The sequence below is a fragment of the Oncorhynchus masou genome, chromosome 13 (genome assembly GCF_036934945.1).
Source record: "Oncorhynchus masou masou isolate Uvic2021 chromosome 13, UVic_Omas_1.1, whole genome shotgun sequence".
Classification (NCBI taxonomy): domain Eukaryota; kingdom Metazoa; phylum Chordata; class Actinopteri; order Salmoniformes; family Salmonidae; genus Oncorhynchus; species Oncorhynchus masou.
In genome coordinates, this window is record NC_088224.1 from 57125579 (window position 1) to 57150592 (window position 25014).

The window sequence follows — 25014 nt, forward strand, 5'->3', positions numbered from 1 at the left end:
ACAATGTGCCATTTGAACACAGAAGTGATGGTTGCTGATAATGGGCCTCTGTACGCCTATGTAGATATTCCATAAAAAATTCTGCCGTTTCCAGCTTCAATAGTCATTTACAACATTAACAATGTCTACACTGTAGATAACTGCGGATAATTTTGATGTTATTTTAATGGACAAAAAATGTGCTTTTCTTTGAAAAACAAGGACATTTCTAAGTGACCCAAAACTTTTGAACGGTTGTGTGTGGTGTGTTTTTAAAATATATATTTTTCATCTTCACATTTCAAACAGTCCATTTATTTTTTCCAGCGGGGTTAAACATTTGTGCGAGTTTTTTTTCTTCTTTCTTGCCTGAGCAGCCTCGTTTCATAACCAAAAAAATAAATAAAAAACAGTTCAGAGAAATAACAACACAATGTCAAATACAGGTAGCCTGGTCAAATAATGAATATCCAATCACATGAACGGTTACTCTCTGCGGGAATTCCCGCAAACGGTCCGTATGTAGCCAAACTTAGCTGCTGCTCATGTTGGTATCTGACCATGTACCGCTTTTACAACATACAGAAGAAGTGCGCTGCTTATCAAGGGGCAAAGTATTGACATGTTTTTTTGAATTGAGGCACAAGCTTAAAGTTTTCTTTACTGACCATAATTTTCACTTGTCTGACCGGTTGCATGATGAGGAGTTTCTCACACGACTGGCCTGTCTGGGTGATGTTTTTTCTTGCCTGAATGATCTGAATCTAGGATTACAGGGACTCTCCGCAACTATATTCAATGTGCGGGACAAAATTGAGGCTATGATTAAAAAGTTTGGCTCTTCTCTGTCTGCATTAACAAGGACAACACACAGGTCTTTCCATTATTGTATGATCTTTTATTTGTGTGAAAATGAACTCAAGCTTACGGACAATGTCAAATGTGATATAGTGAAGCACCTGAGTGAGTTGGGTGCACAATTACGCAGGTACTTTCCCGAAACGGACGACACAAACTGGATTTGTTATCCCTTTCATGCCCTGCCTCCAGTCCACTTAACGATATCTGAACAAGAGTTTCATCAAAATTGCAACAAGGGGTTCTGTGAAAATATAATTGAATCAGAAGCCACTGACAGATTTCTGGATTGGGCTGTGCTCAGATTATCCTGTTTTGGCAAATCGCACTGTTAATACACGGATGCCCTTTGCAACCATGTACCTATGTGAGAGTGGATTCTCGGCCCTCACTAGCATGAACGCTAAATACAGGCACAGACTGTGAAATAATTTAAGACTGAGACTCTCTCCAATACAAGCCAACATTGCAGAGGTGTGTGCATCCTTTCAAGCACACCCTTCTCATTAACCTGTGGTGAGTTATTCACAATTTTCGATTAACAAATAAGCTCTTGTATGTAAGATGGTTAAATAAAGAGGTTCTATAAGAGCTCCCGGTCACTTTCCATGAGCCGGGTTGTGACACTCACACTCATTCTTCTGTTTATTAAACATATCGTGTAGTGTGTGACGCAGGGCAACAATGATGGCAAAAAAAAACATTTGAGAGTGCGCTGACCCCGGTGTTAGAAGGGGTACGCAGGTAGACGTTGAATGTTTGAAGGGGTACGGGACTATAAAAGTTTGGGAACCACTGCTCTAAACTATTTCGTCAACCTCTGACGACACCCCCACTAAACACTTGTCACCAACACTGCAGTTTATTGGGTAACCTTGTTCATTGGAACAGATGAATGGTTGGATTTGTCCGAGAGACTAATGAACAAAGATTGAGAGGAGAAGGGAGATGTCGTAGAAATAGGAACATGCTAGGTCAAATAATGTATTGTCTTGACAACATTCATCCAGGCCTTGTGAATTGGTGGACCTAGGGACCACTTGCAAAAGTACTGTACATTCTCAGTTGCTATGGTTTCACAGGCATGACGTGTCACACTCCCTGACCGTGACTATTTTGAACATGGTCTTGGTGCCCAGAGTTTGAAACCCAAGCGACTGCGAGCGAGGGCATGTCTGGGACAAACTGCCCTGATAACAGCCACATTGACTTAACTGACACATTGACATTAGCTGTTGCTTTTGCAACAGCTAATGGGGATCCTAATAACATACCAAATACTGTGATCGATAGTGAGGCAAAACTGATGTGTTTCACAACCTGGTAGAAGTGGAGGATGCCAGTGGAGGATGCCAGTGGAGGATGCCATATCTGGGATCCATAGCCTGCTTGAGCAATAAGTCCCGAGAAGGTGTGGTATATGGTCAATGTACCACAGCTAAGGGATGTTCTTAGGCAACATGCAACGTGGAGTACCGGCACCTATTTCAGTCCAAGTCAAGCATTGGGTAGAGAGGTGTGTGTTTGTGTGTGTGTGTGTGTATATATGGAGTGAGTCAGTCTGGTAGAATGCGTGTCTGGTAGTGAGTCAATGTAGAGTGCTGCATGTACACCGGCGAGTCATGAATTGAGCTGGTTGGACGATCTGGGGTTTTGTCTCCGAGCTGTGGCTTTTCCACCAGAAATGTCCCGGCCTTCGACTAGAGAGCCCTGCCCTCGTTGCTGCTTCCTATCAGGAGCAAACTACTATCCGACTGGGAAACCCAACTGGCTCAAGCAAACCTGGGTTGTGTTCATTTTAAGGCACACAGTAACAAAACGTTTCAAAATGATTTGGAACAGAAAATGTGCTTTTGTTATTAATACGGTTTCGGGTAGTACCTTCCTGTTTCGGTCAGTTTTCTTCCGTTTCGTGCCTAGTGACCATGACTAGTCAAGGTAGGATGTCTCAGAATTCAAGACCTTCACAGTTGCCTGAAAAGTTAGACAATGTTAAGGTAGGCCAGTAGGTTATCCGACTGCTGTCACTGGTCCGTGTTTGCCTGTTTAAGCCCAGGCACTGTGCTGACAGTGCATGTTTTAGATGTCAATCCCTGTTTTGCCCCCCCCCCCCCACACACACACACACACTGTGACTCACACTGATTAACCTGATGGTGTGAGATATTTGGTTAATCCTCTCTCATTCCCCGTGGCCTTCACCGTCAGGACAGACAGACGGGTAGAGTGAAGGGCTGTGGGAAAGGAAAAGGGGGCGGGGCTTAGAGATCCTCTTTCCATCGCTAATCCTTCACTTTGGTTTTTCTACTCCATTTTGAAAGTGAACACAGGAATTGGTATCTGACTTAATAAGCCCATAACGTTCATGATTTGAATTGTGGTATTATTGTGATGTAGGTGTTTTTATAAAGCCTTTATGAATGAACATTTTGTTCAAGGTTAACTTTGACCTCGCTGACTGAAGTACAAAGTAAAAGCATTTTAGTGATGGTTTGTGCGTATATCCTTGTGTCACGATAACCACCACGCCTTCTCTAACAAGTTGGCAACACTTGGATGCAATGCCTTCTATCCCGACTGGAGACTCCTGTAGTTTCAGCAACACTTTACCTAAAACCTGCTCGTACAATGCTTTTATTCCTTGCTATAAGCATGTATGAGACTTCATAACGGCTTTTCATTAACTTGTGTCTCGTTGTATTCCAGCCCTCCTGCTCCACTCCGATGAACGAGGTATGTGCTCACAGAAAAATGGCCCCTTTCTGTGGTAGATAACCTGTCGTATTATGGACCGATCTCTGTCGACCTGCACCTCCTTTTTAAAAAAAAATCTTTATAGGGCTGTGACGATACCAGATTCACAATTTTTTTGTTGTTGTTGTCCGTAGCAAAAATGGAAACACGATGCAGGCAACTCCATTGTTTAGTTTTTTTTTCTTACCACGATACTAACAAGTATCGCGGTACTGGTATTGTCCCGGCCATACCTCCTTTACCCATTTGAATGTGACTTTACCACACCCATACCCTGAGAGTCTGTCTGTATGTAAATGGCCCATTCCCTCCCTCTCTGCTGGCACACCCACCTGTTGTGACCCACTGTGTGTGTTGGTTCCCACACACTCTTTGTACCAGCTAGAGCCCGACTTGTTCACCTTCCTGTTGTGTGTATTGTGGTTCTCCCTGAGAAGTTAACCTGGCATGGATATAGCCTGGTTCCAGATTGTTTGTGTTGTCATGTCACGTTTGGCAAGACCGCACAAACTGATCTGGGACCAGGTTAGCATTAACATTTGTACACAGTGACTGTGTATATATAAACTTAGTTCCTTTCAGTGGTTGTCAGTGCTGGGACCTTGGCCAGCAGCACTGTGCCTGCCTGCCCCCCCCTTCCTGATTGGCCTGCCTGCCAGCCCTGCACGTTAACCTTTACCCAGGTCTACTCCATGACTGCCTGGGCCATAAGCTGACAGCAATCCCAACCAGGTGTGTCCTTGTGTTGTCCCAACCCTGTACTGTCAATGACTCAACGTGGTAGAGGAAGGGAGAGTATGGGTCACAGGGGGAAAAACTATTCAGGGCGGATGGCTCGGAACAGGGCTGCGTTCAGCAGGACACAACATTGTGGCATGTTGCAGATAGCGGTCAAAAATAAAGCTGCCCCGATTCTATCTGCTACATGTCAGAGAGGCATGGTTGCAGCCTGGCCGCGGCATTGAGCGATCCACCAGTGTAGCATGTTTGTTCTACGTCATATATTTCAATCTGAACGCCAGCCACCCACCCACCCACCCACCCACCGGTGGCAGTGTAGAGGGAGGTAGTAGTAAAAAATAGTAGGAAGTGTCTATCAGTTAATTCGTTGCTGAATGTCAATGCAATTACAATAGAGCCTCTGGATTGGCAAACCCATTAGCCAATCAATTCACAATGAGTTAACCACTGATTGGCTCCATTTAAATGTAGGGCTCTGAATTAGACAAGGACGTTGCATAGTTCCTCTGTCAGCGACACAGACCTCCTTTAAAAAAAAATGTTTTTATCTCTTCTCAAACATGTAATTGGACTTGACGTATTGTCTGTTCAAACGAGACTTTCCAAAACCTCCATTCCAGTGTAATATCACACACTCTTAAATAGTTTTTGCTTTTCATTCGGCTGCAACCGATGTGTGGGAGCAGGGCATGATAAGAGCTTGGCCCGTATGGGAGGAGAAGTCGGTGCGAGTGAAGGAATGCAAACACTGCCGACGAGATGGGCTTGATAAGAGGTGGAGTTGACACCTGGCGTCGTTTAGAAGAATCCCTCACCCCGATGACCTATGTGTCTGTCTCTGTCCGCACGGAACTCCCATGCAATCACACGAGTCTCAGCTCTCTATGGGACACGTACGTTCATACCGCCCCCAAGTCGATGTCCAACTATGTGCTTGGATGGATAGGCTGCTGAGTGCACGGTGCTGTTCCTTTTAGTGCGATTCACCCGCACGCTGCTGCCGATAGGACTGCATCTCTCAATAAGCTCCTGTCAGCAGTCATCTGATCCTCTAATAACGCTGTTCCAACTGGTCCCTTGGAAGAGCTGTGAGCTAAGCCCTGTGTGTTCAGGTCCTCTGTGTAGGGGTGGGGTGGTATACAGTAATTAGGGGGATGTGATGCGTAGAATGAGAGGGTGGGGAGGGCGCTCGTCTGTCTGTGTGCCATTGTGTTTTAATGATTACAGTGCTGTCTGGTCATTCGAGGGTAGTAATAATACCCAAAGACCTGCCACGGACACCTGTGTGTGTGTGTGGAGAAATAACTGTGTGTGTGTCATTGCCTCAGCTGTTGTCTGTGTATTTTCCATCTCAGCAGCTCTAACCCCTGTCTCTGCCCTGGGGGTGGTTAGGAACAAGATTCCTGAGATGTTGCAACGTGAAGTGTGTTTGTCCCCAGACTGTTGAGATCTTCCGTTGGGAAAGAGGTCTGTGCTTGCTTATGCTTACACTGTGCTCTGTTAGGCCCAGTGCCAAACAAGTTTCATCATTCCTAGACTGCTGAATTTATTCCGACGTCAAACCCCGCACAAACTCCCATCGTATGGTGGCTTTAATTATTATTCTCCCTCCTGTACAGTCGTTCTTTATCTAGTGTCGGCCAATGGGTGAACGTGTGTGTGTGTGTGGTGTCTGTCGTTGCTTTGAACAATATGGCCACTCTCATATCGAACCATATTCACAAAGCAGCTCTGAGTAGGAGTGTTGCTCTACAATCCGTTTTTCCTTTCAAATCGTAATGAATGAGAGGGGACCTGATCCGAGGTCGGCACTCTTACACTGAGACACTGGATGAGTACGGGCCCTGCTCTGTTAGGCTCCTGTCCCCTTGTCCATAAACTGCTGTCCTATATGTTCCTATGAGCAGCTGAGCACCCCAAACGATAATCGGAGTCTGGGTGTGCTGCATGGCTGACACTGTCTGCTGTTGGGAGTCAATGCGGTATGTTGTAACAATGTTTCGGTTAGCGCAGTGAGGAGAAATGGCAGATATATGGGATGGGAGATCTGGCTCCATCATTTGATACGCTGTCGGATAGATTGAGAGGACTAGAGGGAGTTGGATAGAGGATGTTTGGCAGCAGTATGCGAAATCCATTATTTAGTCCTTTTGTGTCAGGCAGCAGTGCAGTTGTTATTGATGTGGAATCGGCCGTCCAGAAACCATACTGAGAACGGGAAAGGCCGCGTTCGACATTCTGGCAACTCGTGCAAGTGCTTCTGGTTCAATCGGTTTACACTGGGTCTGTGACGGTAAGCAAAGGATTTAACGTCAACCAAACGAAGTGACGCCGTCCCGCCGGCCGACAGCGCACTGCCTTTCACCGGAGGAAGGGAGGAAAGTTTGTGTGGCCAGTATTGGTCTTCTATCTCAATAGAGGAGAGGATAAGGGCTGGAGAGTATATGACTTCAGTGGGAAGCCTCTGTAGACTGTACTCTATACCCCGCAGCCTGCTGCCTGCAGCGGGAGCTGCCCATATAAGGCTGTGTGGGTATAAATAAGCCTGAGAGGGCCCCTCTAGCCTGGGGGAGGAGACCAGAGAGGGAGGACAGGCCCAGCTGCCCTATTTGTACTGTACAAGTAGGAGTTCCTGCTGGATGGAGGCAGCCAGTGGTGTGCACGGCAGTCTCCCAGATATTGAGACGGGGACGAAAGAGAGGGAAGAAGGGGTGTTGGGGGTGAAGGGGTGGGAATGAGAGAAATGTTTGGAGTTCCTCCTACTGCAAGTCTCCACTCGCCCCTGTTGACTCCAAAGGCTTGTGTTCTTTATCTCTCGGCCTGTGTGTCTGAGAAAGAGTGTGTATTCCCTTTGTTGGGGGGAATTGCCATTGCCCTACAGCCCTGTCCCTCACACGTCTCCCCACTGGACCAGTTGCCCTGAGGGCCCGGGTCAGGCTCATCTCAACTGAGATGATAGGGGGAAAGGTGGTGAAGAATCACTTGTCCCTAAAGATCAGTTTAGTAGTTGAGCCTCTAGTGATGAACAGTAAGGAAAAAGCTGATCCCAGATTAGGGTGTAGCCTTATTGTGAGCTAGACGACTGCCCCGTTCACCTCGTCCACACAGAGGAATCTCCACTGATTGATCTAGACTCTGCTTGCATACGTGTGTGTGTGTGTGTGTCTTCCTCCTCCTCATTCCTGCTGGGGTAAGGAGGAGGGCTAGCCAGGGCTGGCTGGGATAACGTCTTTATGGAACACTGGAGACACTTTAGGAAATGCCTGCGCGGCCCAAAGTGCTGGCTCAGGCAGAAAAGAGGAGTGTGTGGCAGCGTGCGTCTCTGGGCGAGAAGGAGAGGTAGCCAGATGTGTTTGTGTGTGTGTGTGAAAGGGAGAGAAAGCACTCCATTTTGGCCTGTTTGCTTCCATTACCCTTGCAAGCAAACAGCTGTAATATTGCTTTGTCTAACTCTCCTTGGTGACCAGATAAATGTTGACGCTGTTGGCGGCAGTACAATCCTCTGTAGATAGACCCCTAGGGGCTGGAAATGGCCCAGAGATTGTAAATGACCCAATGTGGTGGTTATACTTGCTGATGCCACCCGGTCTGCAGTACATGATGCAAAGATGGACAAGGATGCTCTATTCTTTCCTGCAGATGAGCAGCATCACACCACTGTACAAATAATCATGTTTGTCTGTTCTGTTGCACAATGGGTTCTGCCTTGTGATCTCATTGTCCTGCCTTGTGGCTCATTGTAATGGGTGGAATGGACTCTATGGAATGGAGTCAAATGCTGTTTCTATGTGTTAGATGTGATTGGGACCATTCCAATGTTTCCATTCCAGCCATTGCAATGAGCCCGTCCTCCTATAGCTCTTCTCACCAGCCCCCTCTGGTCTCCCTGTTCTCGTGTGTGTGTGTGTGTGTGTGTGTGTGTGACCTGCCGTGATGTACGTCTTTGAGTTGTTAATGTATATTATAACTTTAACATAAAAACAATTTGTTTTTTTTTATTTCACTTGGTCCCCACACCCCCTCAATGGTCATGGGGCCTAATAGCCTGTTCACTGTGGAAACAGTTGTGTATGGAAAAGTGGACAGCGACAGCACACTCACAACCCGGTGCTGCCACAATGATTCACAAAACCCAGAGAGGAAGAGGGGCACAGCAAGGGAGTCCGATGGAACGGGAAGCAGCCCTGTGTCAATATAACACTGTCACCAAAGAGACGGCGTTATGACAGCGTGATGTTACAGCAGAGTATGAGCTCATTAGCATCCTCTTTGACCACACTCTGAGACTGAGTCTCTCTCTCCTCTCTTTCTTTTTGACTGGCTCTTTCCCGCCCACATGGCTTACATTCTTCTGACCTGACATCATAGGGGTCTTTCATCTTCTCCTCCTTCGTCCCCCTTTCCCTACCAGTCAAGCCTCCTCACATTGGCTTCTTTCACAAACTGAAGGTTACCGTCCCTCTATAATCTATATGATAATATATCTATAATATAGACCTCCCTGCACCTTTCCCTGTTCTTTCAACTGATAGACAGACAAGCTAAAGTTGTCACACACAAGCATGCCACACTCTCACACCTATGAGACGGAGACGGAGGGTAAGGCTAGTGAATAGAAGGCTGACAGTCAGACGGTCTGGTTACTGTCATTGTGGGGGAAGATGGCTACAGAGAAGAGCGAGATAATAAGAATGGGATAAGATAGGGAGATGACACTACTTGAGGGCGTAAAATATTTGTTTAGTGTTACAATTCTTTATATGTGACTAATTAGAATGTTTAATTTAAGAGGCCCGTCATCCTGTTTATCATTCCGAGGCTACAGAAGACACTGGTCGCGTTCCAGGCAGCCCTGTACAGTGCAGTCGCCTGCCAGATGTCATATCAGAGCTTAATTTGTGGTTCATGCAGCTCGTCTGCTTTTAGTCAGTCTGGAACGTGGCCACTGTCTGCAGCTACTCGGGCCGGTCTCCTGGGCTAAGAATTTGTGGGGTTGAAATAGTAGTGTTCTGTGAAGGTAATGGATGGTGGACAGTAGCAGTGCGTTGGCACCGGGCCCAGCTGAATAGAACATGGTGGGTGGATGAAGCAAGCAAGGACGTGTGCCTGTGTGTTTCTCACAGAGCTGCAATTTCTCTCCCGATGACTCACTCTGTAAACTAAGCTGCTCAGCGGAGGGGTGGGGTCATGTTTACTGTATATACAGTACCAGACAACACCATCATATTGTCCTTCAACCATATGTTGATTAAGCTGATGAGTCACTGGCAATAGGTAAGGGTTGTCATAGATTTGTGTCGCGCAATGAGCTATCTCCTGTACTAGCGATATGGGTTTGCCACTACAACGGGGAGAGGCGATGGGAATTGTGGGTTTGTGTGTGTCCCTGTTGTAGCAGCAAAGAGTGCTACAGAGAGAGAGAGGGAGGAAGTAATTGTGGGTCTCGATGAGGGGAGAGAGAGAGGAAGTGATAAAGAAATAGGGGAGGGGAAGAAAATAAGTGTTGTTTTTTCCCCTCAGCATTCTGTTTGGTGTGCTATCAGTTTCCCCCCCAGCATTCTGTTTGGTGTGCTATCAGTTTTCCCCCCCAGCATTCTGTTTGGTGTGCTATCAGTTTTCCCCCCCAGCATTCTGTTTGGTGTGCTATCAGTTTTCCCCCCAGCATTCTGTTTGGTGTGCTATCAGTTTTCCCCCCAGCATTCTGTTTGGTGTGCTATCAGTTTTCCCCCAGCATTCTGTTTGGTGTGCTATCAGTTTCCCCCCCAGCATTCTGTTTGGTGTGCTATCAGTTTTCCCCCCCAGCATTCTGTTTGGTGTGCTATCAGTTTTCCCCCCCAGCATTCTGTTTGGTGTGCTATCAGTTTTCCCCCCCAGCATTCTGTTTGGTGTGCTATCAGTTTTCCCCCAGCATTCTGTTTGGTGTGCTATCAGTTTTCCCCCCAGCATTCTGTTTGGTGTGCTATCAGTTTTCCCCCCAGCATTCTGTTTGGTGTGCTATCAGTTTCCCCCAGCATTCTGTTTGGTGTGCTATCAGTTTAGCAGTGTTTTCCCCCCCCAGCATTCTGTTTGGTGTGCTATCAGTTTTCCCCCCAGCATTCTGTTTGGTGTGCTATCAGTTTTCCCCCCAGCATTCTGTTTGGTGTGCTATCAGTTTTCCCCCAGCATTCTGTTTGGTGTGCTATCAGTTTCCCCCCCCAGCATTCTGTTTGGTGTGCTATCAGTGTTTTCCCCCTCCTCAGCATTCTGTTTGGTGTGCTATCAGTGTTTCCCCCTCCTCAGCATTCTGTTTGGTGTGCTATCAGTTTTCCCCCCCAGCATTCTGTTTGGTGTGCTATCAGTGTTTTCCCCCTCCTCAGCATTCTGTTTGGTGTGCTATCAGTGTTTTCCCTCAGCATTCTGTTTGGTGTGCTATCAGTGTTTTCCCCCTCCTCAGCATTCTGTTTGGTGTGCTATCAGTTTTCCCCCAGCATTCTGTTTGGTGTGCTATCAGTTTCCACCCCCAGCATTCTGTTTGGTGTGCTATCAGTGTTTTCCCCTCCTCAGCATTCAGTGTTTTCCCCCTCCTCAGCATTCTGTTTGGTGTGCTATCAGTTTTCCCCCCCAGCATTCTGTTTGGTGTGCTAGCAGTGTTTTCCCCCTCCTCAGCATTCTGTTTGGTGTGCTATCAGTGTTTTCCCCTCAGCATTCTGTTTGGTGTGCTATCAGTGTTTTCCCCCTCCTCAGCATTCTGTTTGGTGTGCTATCAGTTTTCCCCCTCAGCATTCTGTTTGGTGTGCTAGCAGTGTTTTCCCCCTCCTCAGCATTCTGTTTGGTGTGCTAGCAGTGTTTTCCCCCTCAGCATTCTGTTTGGTGTGCTAGCAGTGTGTGTCCCCCCCCCCCCAGCATTCTGTTCTGTTTGGTGTGTTTTCCCTAAAGTGGTGTGACCAGTGGTTAGGGACAAGAAGTGTTTCCACTCTGGGAACCAATGAAGGAGGAGCTGGATCCTCGTCACCATGTGCGTCTTCTGTCGTCCTCTCCACCAGATGTGTGTCTGTACAGTATGTCCTGCAGCATGTCGGTTCTGCTGCATTCACTCCAGCCCAGGTTCTGGCAACACCGTTCGAACTGAGACGGACTGGCACAGTGCTTGGCTGCCGTTTTAAACTTCATAATGTCCCAAGTTGTAATCACTTCAGACACACTTGGTGCACGTAGTCGATCTTTGAAAATGGATCTCTTTAATTCATCAACTCTTTTTAATTTCAGACTTGATCCAGTAGGAGGGTGAGGGAGGAATGTTGAAGGACAGATGACAAGGTGTAATGAAAGGAAGATAAGAGGATACAACATAAGCCTTTATTTCTTCACATCTGTCTGATATTGTCTCTTGACTCTTGATAACGTTGTTCATGTTTGTTGCGTTGCCAAGGTTATATCCCCTTTTTACAGTCACTTGACAACAGTGCAATTTACAGCCGGGCCATAAAGGCTGAATTTGAATTGGTCCGAGACAGCAGACCTGGGTTCAAATACTATTTGAAATCTTTCAATTAGTTTTGAGTGTTTGCTTTAACCTGCCTGGGGTGCCCTATTGGTGCCAGATGGTTGGGGTTTGGACTTCTATTGGTGCCAGACAAGCTCAATCAAGCACAGCTAAAGTATTTGAAATAATTTCAAATAGTAATTGAACCCAGGTCTCTCTAGAGGCCATGAGGTCCTGACTGAGAGATGTGGGAGAGGAAAGAGTTAACAACCAGGACCGATGCATACTGGTGCATACCCCCCCCTGTTCAGCACAAATATGCTACATCAGCATGACTGTGCACAATGTACAGCCCCAATGTATGCCAATGACGCATTGAGCTTTCTGTCAACATACACTTGACATGGATGTAACCAATGCTAAAGTCACTGCAAATCTGTCCGATTTCTTTTTGCTGTTGTTTTGTTCTCTGTCCATTTCTTTTTGTTTTTTTCCCCCTTCATTCTCGGTTTGTTCTCATGCCCAGCGGTGCCCATGTGAGAGAGGGAGAGAGTGAAAGAGAACGAGAAAATGTGTGTGTGGTGTGTGTGCGCGAGCGACCGAGAGAGAGCGCGAGCGACCGAGAGAGAAACTCACACCGTCTGGAAAACATTACTCAGATTCCTGCAGGCGGGGGCTCTGATTATGTTGGCAGTGGCGAGAGGTAGAGACACGGGTATAAACTACAATCCCTGAGCGTAGTTCTGCCGCGTTTATTGGAGATTACACACAGACTATAGTCTATGTTTTTGAACATTGAAGGTGAGGTGAAGTTTTCTGTCTCATTCCTCTTGTCACATGCTACTACTGCCAGCTGAGCAGTAGGCTTGTCCAATAGAGGGGGCTGTAGAGCGCTGCCAGCAGGAGCAGCAAGCAGGGGAGGGGAGGGGGGGGGGGGGGGCTGCAAGGCTGCAGACAACAAGGGTAAACATGGCCAGGTTTTTTTGCCTGAGCTGTGTCAGGGGCTGGCCTGGGGCAGGAAAGAGAGCCACTAACCCCCAACATCCTCACCTGGGTGCATGAAACGGACTGAAACAGAAAGAGAATATCTGGCTTTCACATTACTGAGCCGAACTGAACAGAGCTACACCAAGCTGTTCTGAGCTGTCCTGGTTCCGCATCACCGAGAACTGTGCTGAAAAGGACCATGTGAAAATGGAACAATGTCTGAGCCAGATATTATTCCATTTGGTTCGGGTCAGAACGATAGTGTGAGAAGGGTACATGTGGCTTGGCTGTCTGCTGCAGGCACCACCACCTGGCACCACCACCTCCACAGACAGGAAACACCTGACTCCTGTTCATGATTCTCATAAAGTTGGGATTTCCTGGGCCGTTGTGGTACACAGCCATCATACCCCTTAACTCTGGAGCTCACCACCACGGCCACGATTTAGGTATTTCTGAAGTTTTCAGTTTTATTTGCCCTCATTTTCACTCTTTGGGCCAGACTTCTGGACACAGTAAGTCTACTACTGGATTAAACTCTTTCAATGGAGATTCTCTATTGAGCATTATTTTTAGTCCATAACTAGGCTTAATTTATGTCAACTGGCCCTTTTTTGTGTTTTAATCAGAGCTTGTTAAAGGGTTATTATACATCTAGATGGTTTCCTTTTAAAAGCAGTATATGGACAAGAAGAGACTGCAATCCACACTGATCTTGTTGTTCCACACTGATAACCTTTTTTCTAGTTAAGCAACAGTACATAGGTTTCCTTAACTATACCTTTTTTAAAGCTGCAATATGTATTTTTTTTCTGGGGACCTGACCAAATTCACATAGAAATGTGTTTTATAGGTCGCTTTCAATGAAAGCAAGTCTAAGAAGCGGTAGATCTGTTCTATGTTCACTATTTCTATGCGTCCCGTTCTTAAGTCTTTTACTTTTTCTACATCAGCTGAAAAATGTAATTTGCTTGGTCATGAAACATTTTTATTTTACAGCGGTTTAGATGATACAATGATTCTCTACACCAGGGCTTCCCAAACTTGGTCCTGTCTTTCTGTGTAAGTCGTCCTATATTCTCCCATAGCCCCTCACAGGTCCCCCTCTCCTTGTACAGAGGGACACATTTTCCATTTCTTCTTTTCCCCCTCTCTCCAGGGGTGGTTGAGTCCAGATGTGTGCTTGGAGATGTTTTTGTGGGATTTTTTTAATGCCCCATCTGCCTTGTTTTAAGAGCAGAGGAGTCGGAGAGAAACTAGAACTAGTTCAAAGCTAGTGTTTCACCTTCCACTGTCAATCCCTTGTTGGGCCCTGTGCTGGAGGAGAAAGGGAATGAGCAAGAGGGAGGGAATGAGAGAGAAGTGTCACTACACAGAGACTGCTTACTCTGTAGAAAGAGGGAGGGAGAAAGAGGGCGAGAGTGACCAACTGAGAGGGAGAAAATAAGTAAGAGGAGAGGTGACGGCAGCTGGGTCGCTCCTACACATGGCTCCGGAGAAGTTCTAAAAACAAAAGTTGTGCGATCGCTCTGACGTGGACGACTCACATTCTGGTAGTATAAACAATTGTTAAAGCCGACCAATAAACAGGAAGGAGAGAGATGAAGTACAGAGCCACGGTAAGAAAAGAACTGCACGCTCACACACTCATTCTGCTCAAAGGCAGCACTCAGCAACACAACAGTATAAGTTTCATTGTGTGTGTGTGTGTGTACTTGTGTTGGTGCTTAAGGACATGTGTCTAAGGTCAGACAATCTGTTCCTGTCAAGGGGAAAAGGAGCTGATTGGTGGAGGTTTCGCCTGTAGAAACTTTATTAAGAAAATGTACTTAGTGTGAATTAATTGCGTCACAGCTTTGAAAGTCAGTGCTCTTGAACTGCAAGGACACCGGAGAGAGGGGAATGTACAGTGAGGGGAAAAGCATTTGATCCCCTGCTGATTTTGTACGTTTGCCCAATGACAAAGAAATTCAGTTTATCATTTTGAATGGTAGCTTTATTTGAACAGTGAGAGATAGAATAACAACAAAAACATCCAGAAAAATGCATGCCAAAAATGGATTAGCATTTTAATGAGGGAAATAAGTATTCATAAAGGTACATACCTAATATTTCATCATTTACATTAATAATTAATATATTTACACAAATGTACATGGAGCTCTGTATGTTCAGTCTTTTATACAAATATGTCCAAATCGGATCTAACACTACCATTAAAATTATAGACTGATCATTTCTTTGTCAGTGGGCAAACGTACAAAATCAGCAGGGGATCAAATACTTTTCACCCTCACTGGAGCTGGGTTTTGACCAAGATGCACCAGTTTCACCTGACACCAACCTATAAGCACATAGCCAGTTTCTCCTGAGTCCTGACACTGACCCACTTATAATCCATCTGAGTTAATCTCCTAAATTCCCTTCCTATCCAGGGTCGTATTCATTAGGCACCAAAACCGAGGATAACGGACTGAAACAGCGAGGGACTACCCAAACTTGTCCAATAAGAAATTCTCGTTCTCCTTTTCCGTGTCAAGTGTTCCGTGATGAATACCACCCTTCTATCACTTCTATGTGGAGGTATCTGTTTGTGTTGGTGTGTTTGCTCCACCACAGTGTTGTGATGGCAGGCCTGTGTTGTGAGGCAGGGCCTGGATTCTTTGGCGCTGACTGGGAGTGAGAGGGATGATGTTAATGAAGCTACTGTCAGTCTGTCACAGCACCGAGGCAGCGCTCCCAAGTCTTCCCCAACCCTACTGCATGTCTTCCTGTCACTGTCACCTCCGCTGCCTGGGGACACGGATATGACTCTGACTCTCTCTGGGGGAAGGGGTCTGGGGAGGTACGACTGTGGGTGCGTCTCAATCTCTGTTTCTTCCTGAAGTGTGCACTTGTTCACTACAACCCACAAATTTAAAACCATTGGATTGGTGAAGGCATAGGCTAGGAAGTTTCCACAATGTACGTATGTATACCAGTCATTTAATTTCAAATAATATATATTTTTTGGGGACATGACCCAATGTGTTTGGCTCTTACCAGCATGTTGTCCTCAGCCTACTTTAAAACCCCTCTGAGGGGTGTGGTCACTTGAAAAAATTCCCATGGAAAACCATTGATTTTGAGTGGTATTTCCACCACCTATTCAACCCCTGATTGTATGCCTGTGTTTTGATAGGCCAAATATGATGATGATGATGATTTGCACAGTTTCCTGTGTGTTTCGTTGACGTCAGGGACACGGTACGTAATCAAAGGAGTGCTAGTGTGCATGAACCAAGGCTGCTGTGGCCCTCCAGCTAACTGCACAAATGAGGAAGACCATGGACTAGCCCTTTTTGAACAGTCGTATTCACTAGACACCAAATGGAAGAAAACTGACTGAAAACTGGGAGGGACTACCTAAACTTGTCCAATAAGAAAATATATATTTTTTTGTCTCCCATCTTGTAAGGAGTGCATTAGAAGTTGTCCACACTAGGTTTAATGAATAGAATATTTTGACTAACAGCAATATGACCTGTCATTCCTGGGTCCTGCTAGTCTCTCAATGAAAGCAGCACTCTCTGAGACTGCAATCAAAGCTACGCGTACTATATGCGTATACAATACTTGAGCCTGCAATAGATGACTCCACTATTTTCTCCCGCTCTCTCCCCATCAGCAGCTCCTGATATAGAATCTCATTGGGAGGAAATGCTGTTTATTTTAGTGGCACACTGCAGTGAGGGGCTGGTACACAGAGAGACATGCACTGATGACAGAATACACAGTGTCCCCTGAGAGACTGAATGTGCAGTCGCCGCTGGCTCTTATTGGCCGTGCGGTTTCTTTTCTTCTCTTTAATTGGCTGGTTTGCTATAGTGAGGAAAGGACTAATTTGCGTGAAGGTAGAGTTTGGCGGAGTAGAGAACCGAGCCATTGATTGGTCTTCTTGGAATGCTCTAGCCCTCCGTTGGGTCTGTGTTTTCACCTGCTAATGTAGAGCTATTGCAGTCACACTAGTCTGTCCACTTTCCCCTATACACGTATGTGGGTCAAAAACGTTAAATGATTTCAAAGTAGCAAAAAATAAAACCGCAATTACAATTCTCTAAAAGGCTTTTTTATGTATATTGGAGTGTCACGTATGCCCTTTTATTAGTTATATGCAAGAATAAAGCCAATAAGTATTTCTTATTGTGATTCATATGAATGTACCCTAGTAAAATGTCATTCATTATCACACTCTGACCAGTGCCTGTGTTCTTTTGCCCATCTTAATATTTTATTTTTATTGGCCAGTCTGAGATGTGGCTTTTTCTTTGCAACTCTGCCTAGAAGGTCAGCATCCCGGAGTCGCCTCTTCACTGTTGACTTAGAAACTGGTGTTTTGTGGGTACTATTTCATGAAGCTGCCAGTTGAGGACTTGTGAGGCATCTGTTTCTCAAACTAGACACTAATGTACTTGTCCTCTTGCTCAGTTGTGCCCCGGGGCCTCCCACTCCTCTTTCTATTCTGGTTAGGGCCAAGTTTGCGCTGTTCTGTGAAGGGACTAGTCTACAGCGTTGTACGAAATCTTCAGTTTCTGGGCAATTTCTCGCATGGAATAGCCTTCATTTCTCAGAACAAGAATAGACTGACGAGTTTCAGAAGAAAGGTATTTGTTTCTGGCCATTTTGAGCCTGTAATCGAACCCACAAATGCTGATGCTCCAGATACTCAACTAGTCTAAAGAAGGTCCGTTTTTGTATTGCTTCTTTAATCAGAACTACAGTTTTCAGTTGTGCTAACATAATTACAAAAAGGTTTTCTAATGATCAATTAGCTTCTTTTAAAAAAAATGATAAACTTGGATTCGCTAACACAACCTGCCATTGGAACACCGGAGTGATGGTTGCTGCTAATGGGCCTATGTAGATATTCCATTTAAAAAATCAGCCGTTTCCAGCTACAATTGTTATTTACAACATTAACAATGTGTTCACTGTATTTCTAATCAATTTGATGTTATTTTATAATGGACACATTTTTTTTTGTTTTAAAGAGATTTCTAAGTGACCCTGAACTTTTGAACGGTTATGTACACGCACAGACACAGGCACTGACCGACAGAGCTTCACATCCGTCCCTCTTTTTCATGCATTGAGGGGGGACTCCATGGCAGTCAATCACCATAAAAACACTAGAAACTTGAAGTAGGCCACTGATTCAAATCATGGAAAATAGTGGTTTCATTAGACCTCTTTTGAAACGTCTCTTCCAAAGTCTGCCATCGTAAACCCCAATTGATTTCGCCTTCAGTAGGTTCTCAGTATGTTTCCATGTGAAATATTTCTACAGTAACACTTCCTGTGAATACCTGCATTATAAACGTTGATGACAAGCTATCCATTCTAACTCGCCATAAATGCACAAATAGCCGTTCAAAAAAATTCTATATACTCAAAGGTGACGCTTTAAAAGTGAAAGTGCTCAGCATACCCTGTTGTGCTTTGAAACACATCTGGACTGTTTTAATCATTAGCTTCCTTCCTAAATGGCCACGTGTGACCTCTACTTACGGCCATGGAAAACCCAGGAGCCCACAGTCAGCCTACAACCTCGAGAGAGAGGAACCATGACCGCTATCCCCTGTCAGTTCTGTTGCGAGTCCCAGGATGTAGTTGTGTGTATGATCCCATAATGTCTGAACCTGAATCATCCATCTGTGCTGGCTCTCTTTCCTTCTGTGTTACTCCCTTTTTTAATAACAAGATCGAGGAAAGCCAGACAACTGATTCATAGTGGAGCATTTTTCAAAAGGGAAAAACTCGAGAGGCTAACCGTGCTCTCCGTTGGAAGCAGATTATACCCATGTTTGTTTTTAGTTACGCTGGCTGAGACAACTGGGGAATGGCCGATGTTCTCCACTTTCCCACAGACATAAATCCCTCCCTATTTTTACTCATGCTGCCTTTTAGATGAGCTGAGGTAGACTGCAAACCGGATGTCATTGTTTTCAATGAGAGAACCATGCTGAATGCCGTTCGGGCTGCCGGTGAATGCCGTTCGGGCTGCCACTGTACACGGGACCAGGGGCGGAGCCAGAGGGGTCTCCGGGGTGACACTGGACACCCCTGACATGTGACCCCAAAATGTAATTTGCTATTGGCAGTTTGATGCTGAGTGACATCTAATTTCACCTCTTGTTGAAAGAAGCATTTACGTTGACGTTCGACAGGGCAATTTTCAAATCGAGGACTAGGAAGAGAGAATATTAACGTTGGTTGCGAAAGACCTATGAAGAACTTACACAAGAAGAGGGAATTTCCACAGCTCCACGAGCTCTTTTCGCGATTGGCGAATGCATCATATTTGATGCAAGTTTTAAGGTTTAGCATCGGGTTTATGTTTCCTGAACAACTTTTACGGAAGTTGAATCGCTGTGTAAGTTAATGTTAGACCTTTAGTTCCATTAACAGACAGGCTAAATTGGGAACCCATCTCCCTTAACATTATGTTTACATCTGTGCTAGTAATACACGCATATACAGTACAGTGTGGCAAGAAAGAGTATACGAATGTTTAGCTGATGTGGGGTAACTAGTAGGCTACAGCTGTCAGGGTTCAGCAAGTTAGCATTCAGCAATTTGAAATCCATTAACTCAGATTTTCGTACTTGAACTCAAAAGTAAGTTATTATCAATCTGTTAACGTTACTCAAAAGATTACCACAATATGCAGAAACACCTTTACGATAGCAAACAGGCTAAGACATGATAGCTAGCTAAGTTACTTACTGCAGAGTAGGGAGTCTGTTCCTAAAGGACACAATGGTAGGCCAGGCCTGTACTTTAAACTACATATTTTAGTTAGCAGCTTTTAGTATCTAATCTTGTGGATCCCTTAATTCTACATTTTGATAGAGATATGACACATTTATTTAACGTGTATTTCAGACATTACAAGATCCAGAGAAGAGGGTCCTATACAGACATGTTTTCAAACGTTTCCCAGAACTCAGCATGGTACTAGAAAAAGGGCTTTCAACATCTCCTGGTAAAAGGACAATTCATGGCTTGAATATTCTCTTAAGTCAAGATTCTACTTATTGTTTCGCCTGTAGGCATTTTTCTCAGCCCGGTACACCTGAATCTGCCTTCACATCACAGTCAGGTTTTTGTAACTGGGAAAAGGTGCTGTTTAAAGATTCTGGGTTTACGCTCCATTTGAAGGCAGAGCATCATATCAATGATAGCATTGCTTGGAATCAGCATCAAAGGGCTATTGACAGCAACTCATCAATGTTCGATGTCATAAATGAGGACCAGAAAAAGAAATTGGAGGAAAGCTGTACTTACATTTAAAACAATTGCAGATGTTCTCCTATTAACTGCCACTCAAAACATAGCACAGAGAGGTCATCGGGAGTCTGATGACTCTCACAACAAGGGTCATTTATTTGAAAATCTTAGAAGAAATAGCAAAGCATGACCCTCTCATAGAGAAAAAGGATGAATGCATGTGGCAATGTTAAGTACTCAAGCCACCAAATCCAGAAGGATGAGTTATTTCCACTTTGTAAGATTTCTATTGTTACACCAGTCAGCAGTGGTTCTTGCGAAAGAAGCTCCTCAGCTTTAAAACTGTTGTCCTAAGTTGGGTTTTAATTAGTGGTTGATGACAGGTTAAGTCACCTCGGAATTCTCAGGGTTGCGTCAAGGAGGATACGCGCCCTCAACAGGGATGAATGTGTGAAACATTTTGGCAGTTCTCACCAGAACTGCAGAATTATTGCTGTTTAAGTCTACCTAGGATAATTTGGCACTTAGGCGGTCTGGTCATGATTAAAACCTGCACTGTGTACTAGCTAGTACACTGACATTCTAAAATGATAAATCCAAAGGTTATCTTGTCACACATTTAATTTGGTCTTGATTAGGACAATACCAAAACTTTTCTTTGCTATTAGTTAACATAATATATATGAGCATAAATATGATACTGTACTTTGTAATATTGATGGGCACCAAAAGTCCAATTCTGCTTGATACCTGGCATGTCAAATTGCAGTGCTTTTGTGTTGTTGTAAATAAACTATGCAATTTATCTCCTTGGTGCTTGAGCTTTATCTTCTGAAAATATTTTGGATATTCAACATTTATAGACCCAGATTATATAATCATGAAAACAGAGTGACCCAAGTATGTGTGAGAAATTGAACTGCAGTTCTGAGGTAGAGACACTGACTAGTCATAGTATGTTCAAGAATTCTAGTGAAGTGTGGTCCAAAAGGGTTACTATCTGCCACATTGAGTGAATTATCACTTCTACCTCTAATCAGCAATCATAGGATTTATTCATGCTCCTTAGATGCCACATTTTCTGTCATGGTCTTTGGACCCCCTGAAGTAGCCTTGGCCACCCCATGTACAAAACTCTACTTCCGCTACTGGACGGAACTTGCCGCCAGAGTTAAAATATTCAATATTTGCCGTCTGCGGTAGCACGGTTTTGTTTACTGAAATCACGATAGCAACGCATACAGTCTTGATGGCTTGCTTTTACGGTTACCATCTTGCTTTCTTGTCCCGCTATGCCGACTGTTATGACGGTTTTGACGCCCCTCGTCTAAATGCAGCATTAGTCTTTCTCTTCTATATAGATAATTTACCTGAGAAAATATGATCAATTAGTGACCTTTTAAAAAGAAGCCTTTATTCATGTATTAATTACTCAACCCCCTCCATTATGAAAAGGATAACATGAAATTATATTTAAGTGATAATGACCGAGAAGCCGGTGTTTGGAGGATATATTGGCACAGGTGTTGGCAAACCGTGCCAATATATCCTCCAAACAACGGCTTCGAGGGCATGATCACTTTTATACATTGGGTTACCAACATATTCAAATCATGATTTACATATTTTTGTTACTTTATTGAGGAATTGAATCATACTACTTCCTCCTTCAACAAGATATAAATTAGTCCCAACAAATCTAGGGTTGCTAACCAAGCCGGCTGTTCGTCGTTCTATCGGCTCGGTTGCCAGAGACGTGACACAGAACTAAAATACTTAATGACGGGATCTATGGACGCGACCCAGTCGTTCATTCTAAATGTTCTATTGCCATACTGGCTGGCAACGTTCTTATCTCTTGCTTGCTAGCTAGCCAACTGCGGCTAACTTACTGCCATATCAAACAGTGCAGAAAGAATAACAACAGTAGCTGCATATCCGTTTTGTTTACGCTGTTGTCTAATGACATTTACTTGAATACATCCTTAAAAGTGAGTTGAGGCGAGATTTTCGTCTGGCATTGAAAATGTGCTCACTCTCGCCAGGACACTGTTGTTCAGAGGAGCTAGCCAACAACACAGCTAACACAATCTTTTCAAACTAAAGCTGTACAGACTGCAAACTAGCTACACTTTGTTTCGATCTTTGTCAAACGAAACGATGTTCCAAATGTCCGCGAGACAAACAGCAAGGCTAATACACATCTCTGCTGTTGAAAACTAAATGTTTGTCTAAAATAATGTGAGAATGTCTAGATATTTTTTATAGTGGAGATCAAATTTACAATTTGCCTGGCTGGGTTGATGAGACAGTGGATTACGCAGTCAGATTGAACAGAGTAAATAGGCATTTTAGTCAGATTTAGCTAGTGGTAACTTGTGGAATAGACACCGGCTGGAATGCGGTTTTAATCAACCAGCATTCAGGTTTAGAACCACTTGTATTATAATTAAGCAATAATGCACGAGGGGCTGTGGTATATGGCCAATATACCAGGCTAAGGGCTGTTCTTATGGACGGTGCAATGTGGGGTGCCTGGATACAGCCCTTAGCCGTGGTATATGACAAACCCAGAGGTGCCTTATTGTTATTATAAACTGGTTATCAACGTAATTCGAGCAGTCCAAATCTGTTTTGTCATACCCATGGTAAACTGTCTGAGATACCACGGCTGTCAGCCAATCAGCATTCAGGGCTCAAACAAAGTTTATAATATGTAATAATAATAATATAACCGGATACCATGGCTATGGACCATTTAGTTTATTCCCTTTCTAGCACCATAACCCCTTTCACACAGTGGTGGAAAAAGTAAGTAAAACTGTCAAACTTGAGTAAAAGTATAAACACATTTTAAATTCCTTAGCAAATGGATAGCCAGGGGCACACTCCAACACAATTTATAAACGAAACATGTGTTTAATGAGTCCACCAGATCAGAAGCAGTAGGGATGACCAGGGATGTTCTCTTGATAAGGGTGTGAATTGGACCATTTTTCCTGTCCTGTAAAGCATTTGTATTTATTATGGATCAAAATGGAACGAGTACTTTTGGGAGTCAGGGAAAATGTGTGGAGTAAAAGTACATGTGTGGAGTACAAGTACATTTTCTTTAGGAATGTAGCAAAGCAAAAGTTGTCAAATATATAAATAGTAAAGTACCGATAGTACTAAAGTTTTTTTTGGGCTATCAAGTGTTTTGACTTTACGCCACTGCTTACACATCACTCACTGTAACTGCAATGGATCATGTTTAAATCTCTTGTCTGTCAACGCTGTTATACGTCAGACTTCCAGATGCTGATAATAGCAATGAACCCTTTTCAGCTGCTTGGTTCATCCTGTATATCACAATATAGACCTTTTTTTTAAGCAGGCAAAGGGCAACGCTAAGGTCAGGCAAAGGGCAACGCTAAGGTCAGGCAAAGGGCAACGCTAAGGTCAGGCAAAGGGCAACGCTAAGGTCAGGCAAAGGGCAACGCTAAGGTCAGGCAAAGGGCAACGCTAAGGTCAGGCAAAGGGCAACGCTAAGGTCAGGCAAATGTGCACAATGCCCACAAAATGACGTGGAAACTGAGCTGCACATCCTAAACTGCCAAATATAGGACCATATTAGATTTTCATATTTCCCTCAGATTACACAGAAAACAAACACAATTTTGATCAACTACCATATCTACTGGGTGAAAGACGGGGGGAGGGTAAGTGGCGGAGGGTAGGAGAAAGAGGGCAAGGGTGGGAGAGAGGGAATGACAGAAGTGTTGAGAGAGCGGATTAGAGGGGGCCAGAGCAGGCACACCGCAGTAGGCCTCGGTCCTTTTGTTTTCTCCACGGGATCTGGAAAAGGTGACAGCATGCTGGTAGCGGCATGTACAGTTGGTAGAGCAGGAGTGTTGGTGTGTTCAACAAGGACGTGTGTGTGTGTGTGTGTGTGTGGAAGGGGCAGAGTGTGGGGAGGCAGGAAAACAACTCCATATGTCCCATTGAGGAACAATGAAGTAATGGAGAGAGGTGGTGTTGGGAGACCGCTGAGCGAATGGGGAACCGAAGCGGGAGATAAGGGGTTCCTCATCCTCTCCCTGTCAGAGGGAGAACTCCCTCCCTGTGTTGAGAAGAATGTTGGCGCTGTTCCATTGTTTTCTTGAAATGGTTTCTCCATAGAAATAGAATCAATAGAACGGTCCACCCGCCCATTGTGACGTCATTAACTTGGATGGGGATGTCCGTTCTCGTAATTATATTTCTATGGCTTTCACCTGTCTTATGTCAGTTTCTGATAGTCAATCAATTAGCCCTTGTCAGCTAAAATATTTTAGCTGGCTAATTCAGCAACTTGTCTGAACTTGTTATCGTGGTCGAATTACCAGTCGGATGCACCCCATTGATTTAGTCAGTTTCAAGGATGTGGGTATGCAGACCCGCAAGCAACTATGGCCCCTCATGATGAGTTCAGATTTGTGGCCCCCACCCCCTCAAAGTTGCTCATCCCTGGATTTGATGTCTAGATAACAGGCTTCTCACTAATGAGCCCAGGGAGAAAGGAGATTCCTCATCCTCTTCCTGTCAGAGAGAGAACTCCCTCGCTGTGTTAAAAAGAAAGAAGAATGTTGGCACTGTTCCATCATTTCTTGAAAGTTTCCCCATAGAAATATAATCAGTAAAATGGTCCACACATGGCATCATTAACTTAGATGGGGATGTCCATTCTAGTAATTCTATTTCTATGGCTTTCCCCTGGATGTTGGTATTAGATGCCCATTCTCACTAACCAGCCCAACGAACCCTGGGAGAGAACTTCTCTCAGTGCAGCACCAGCCCAAGACGGATCACTTTTTCCTCAGGAACTGCAGGCTCTTTGTTTTCCCCCAGGCCATGTGAAACGATAGCTTCACCAAGGCTCCGGGCCCGTATTCCAAAAGCCTTTCAGAGTCGAAGTGCTGCTCTAGGATCAGGTCACCCCTCTC

At 44.7% G+C, this 25014-nt stretch overlaps 1 protein-coding gene across 5 annotated transcripts in view; it reads left to right on the forward strand.

Moving 5' to 3' along the window:
• LOC135552667 (unconventional myosin-Ic-like) overlaps positions 1–25014 on the forward strand; it is a 65884-nt gene that overhangs the window by 9354 nt on the left and 31516 nt on the right. Inside the window, exon 1 of one of the 5 annotated variants that reach the window (XM_064984419.1) lies at positions 14232–14400. The exons of the other annotated variants lie outside the window; for them this stretch is intronic. Coding sequence (XP_064840491.1) covers positions 14383–14400 — 18 coding nt within the window. The 5' untranslated portion in view covers positions 14232–14382. Of the gene's footprint in view, positions 1–14231; positions 14401–25014 lie in introns of those variants that run through there. 5 annotated transcript variants of the gene reach the window in all.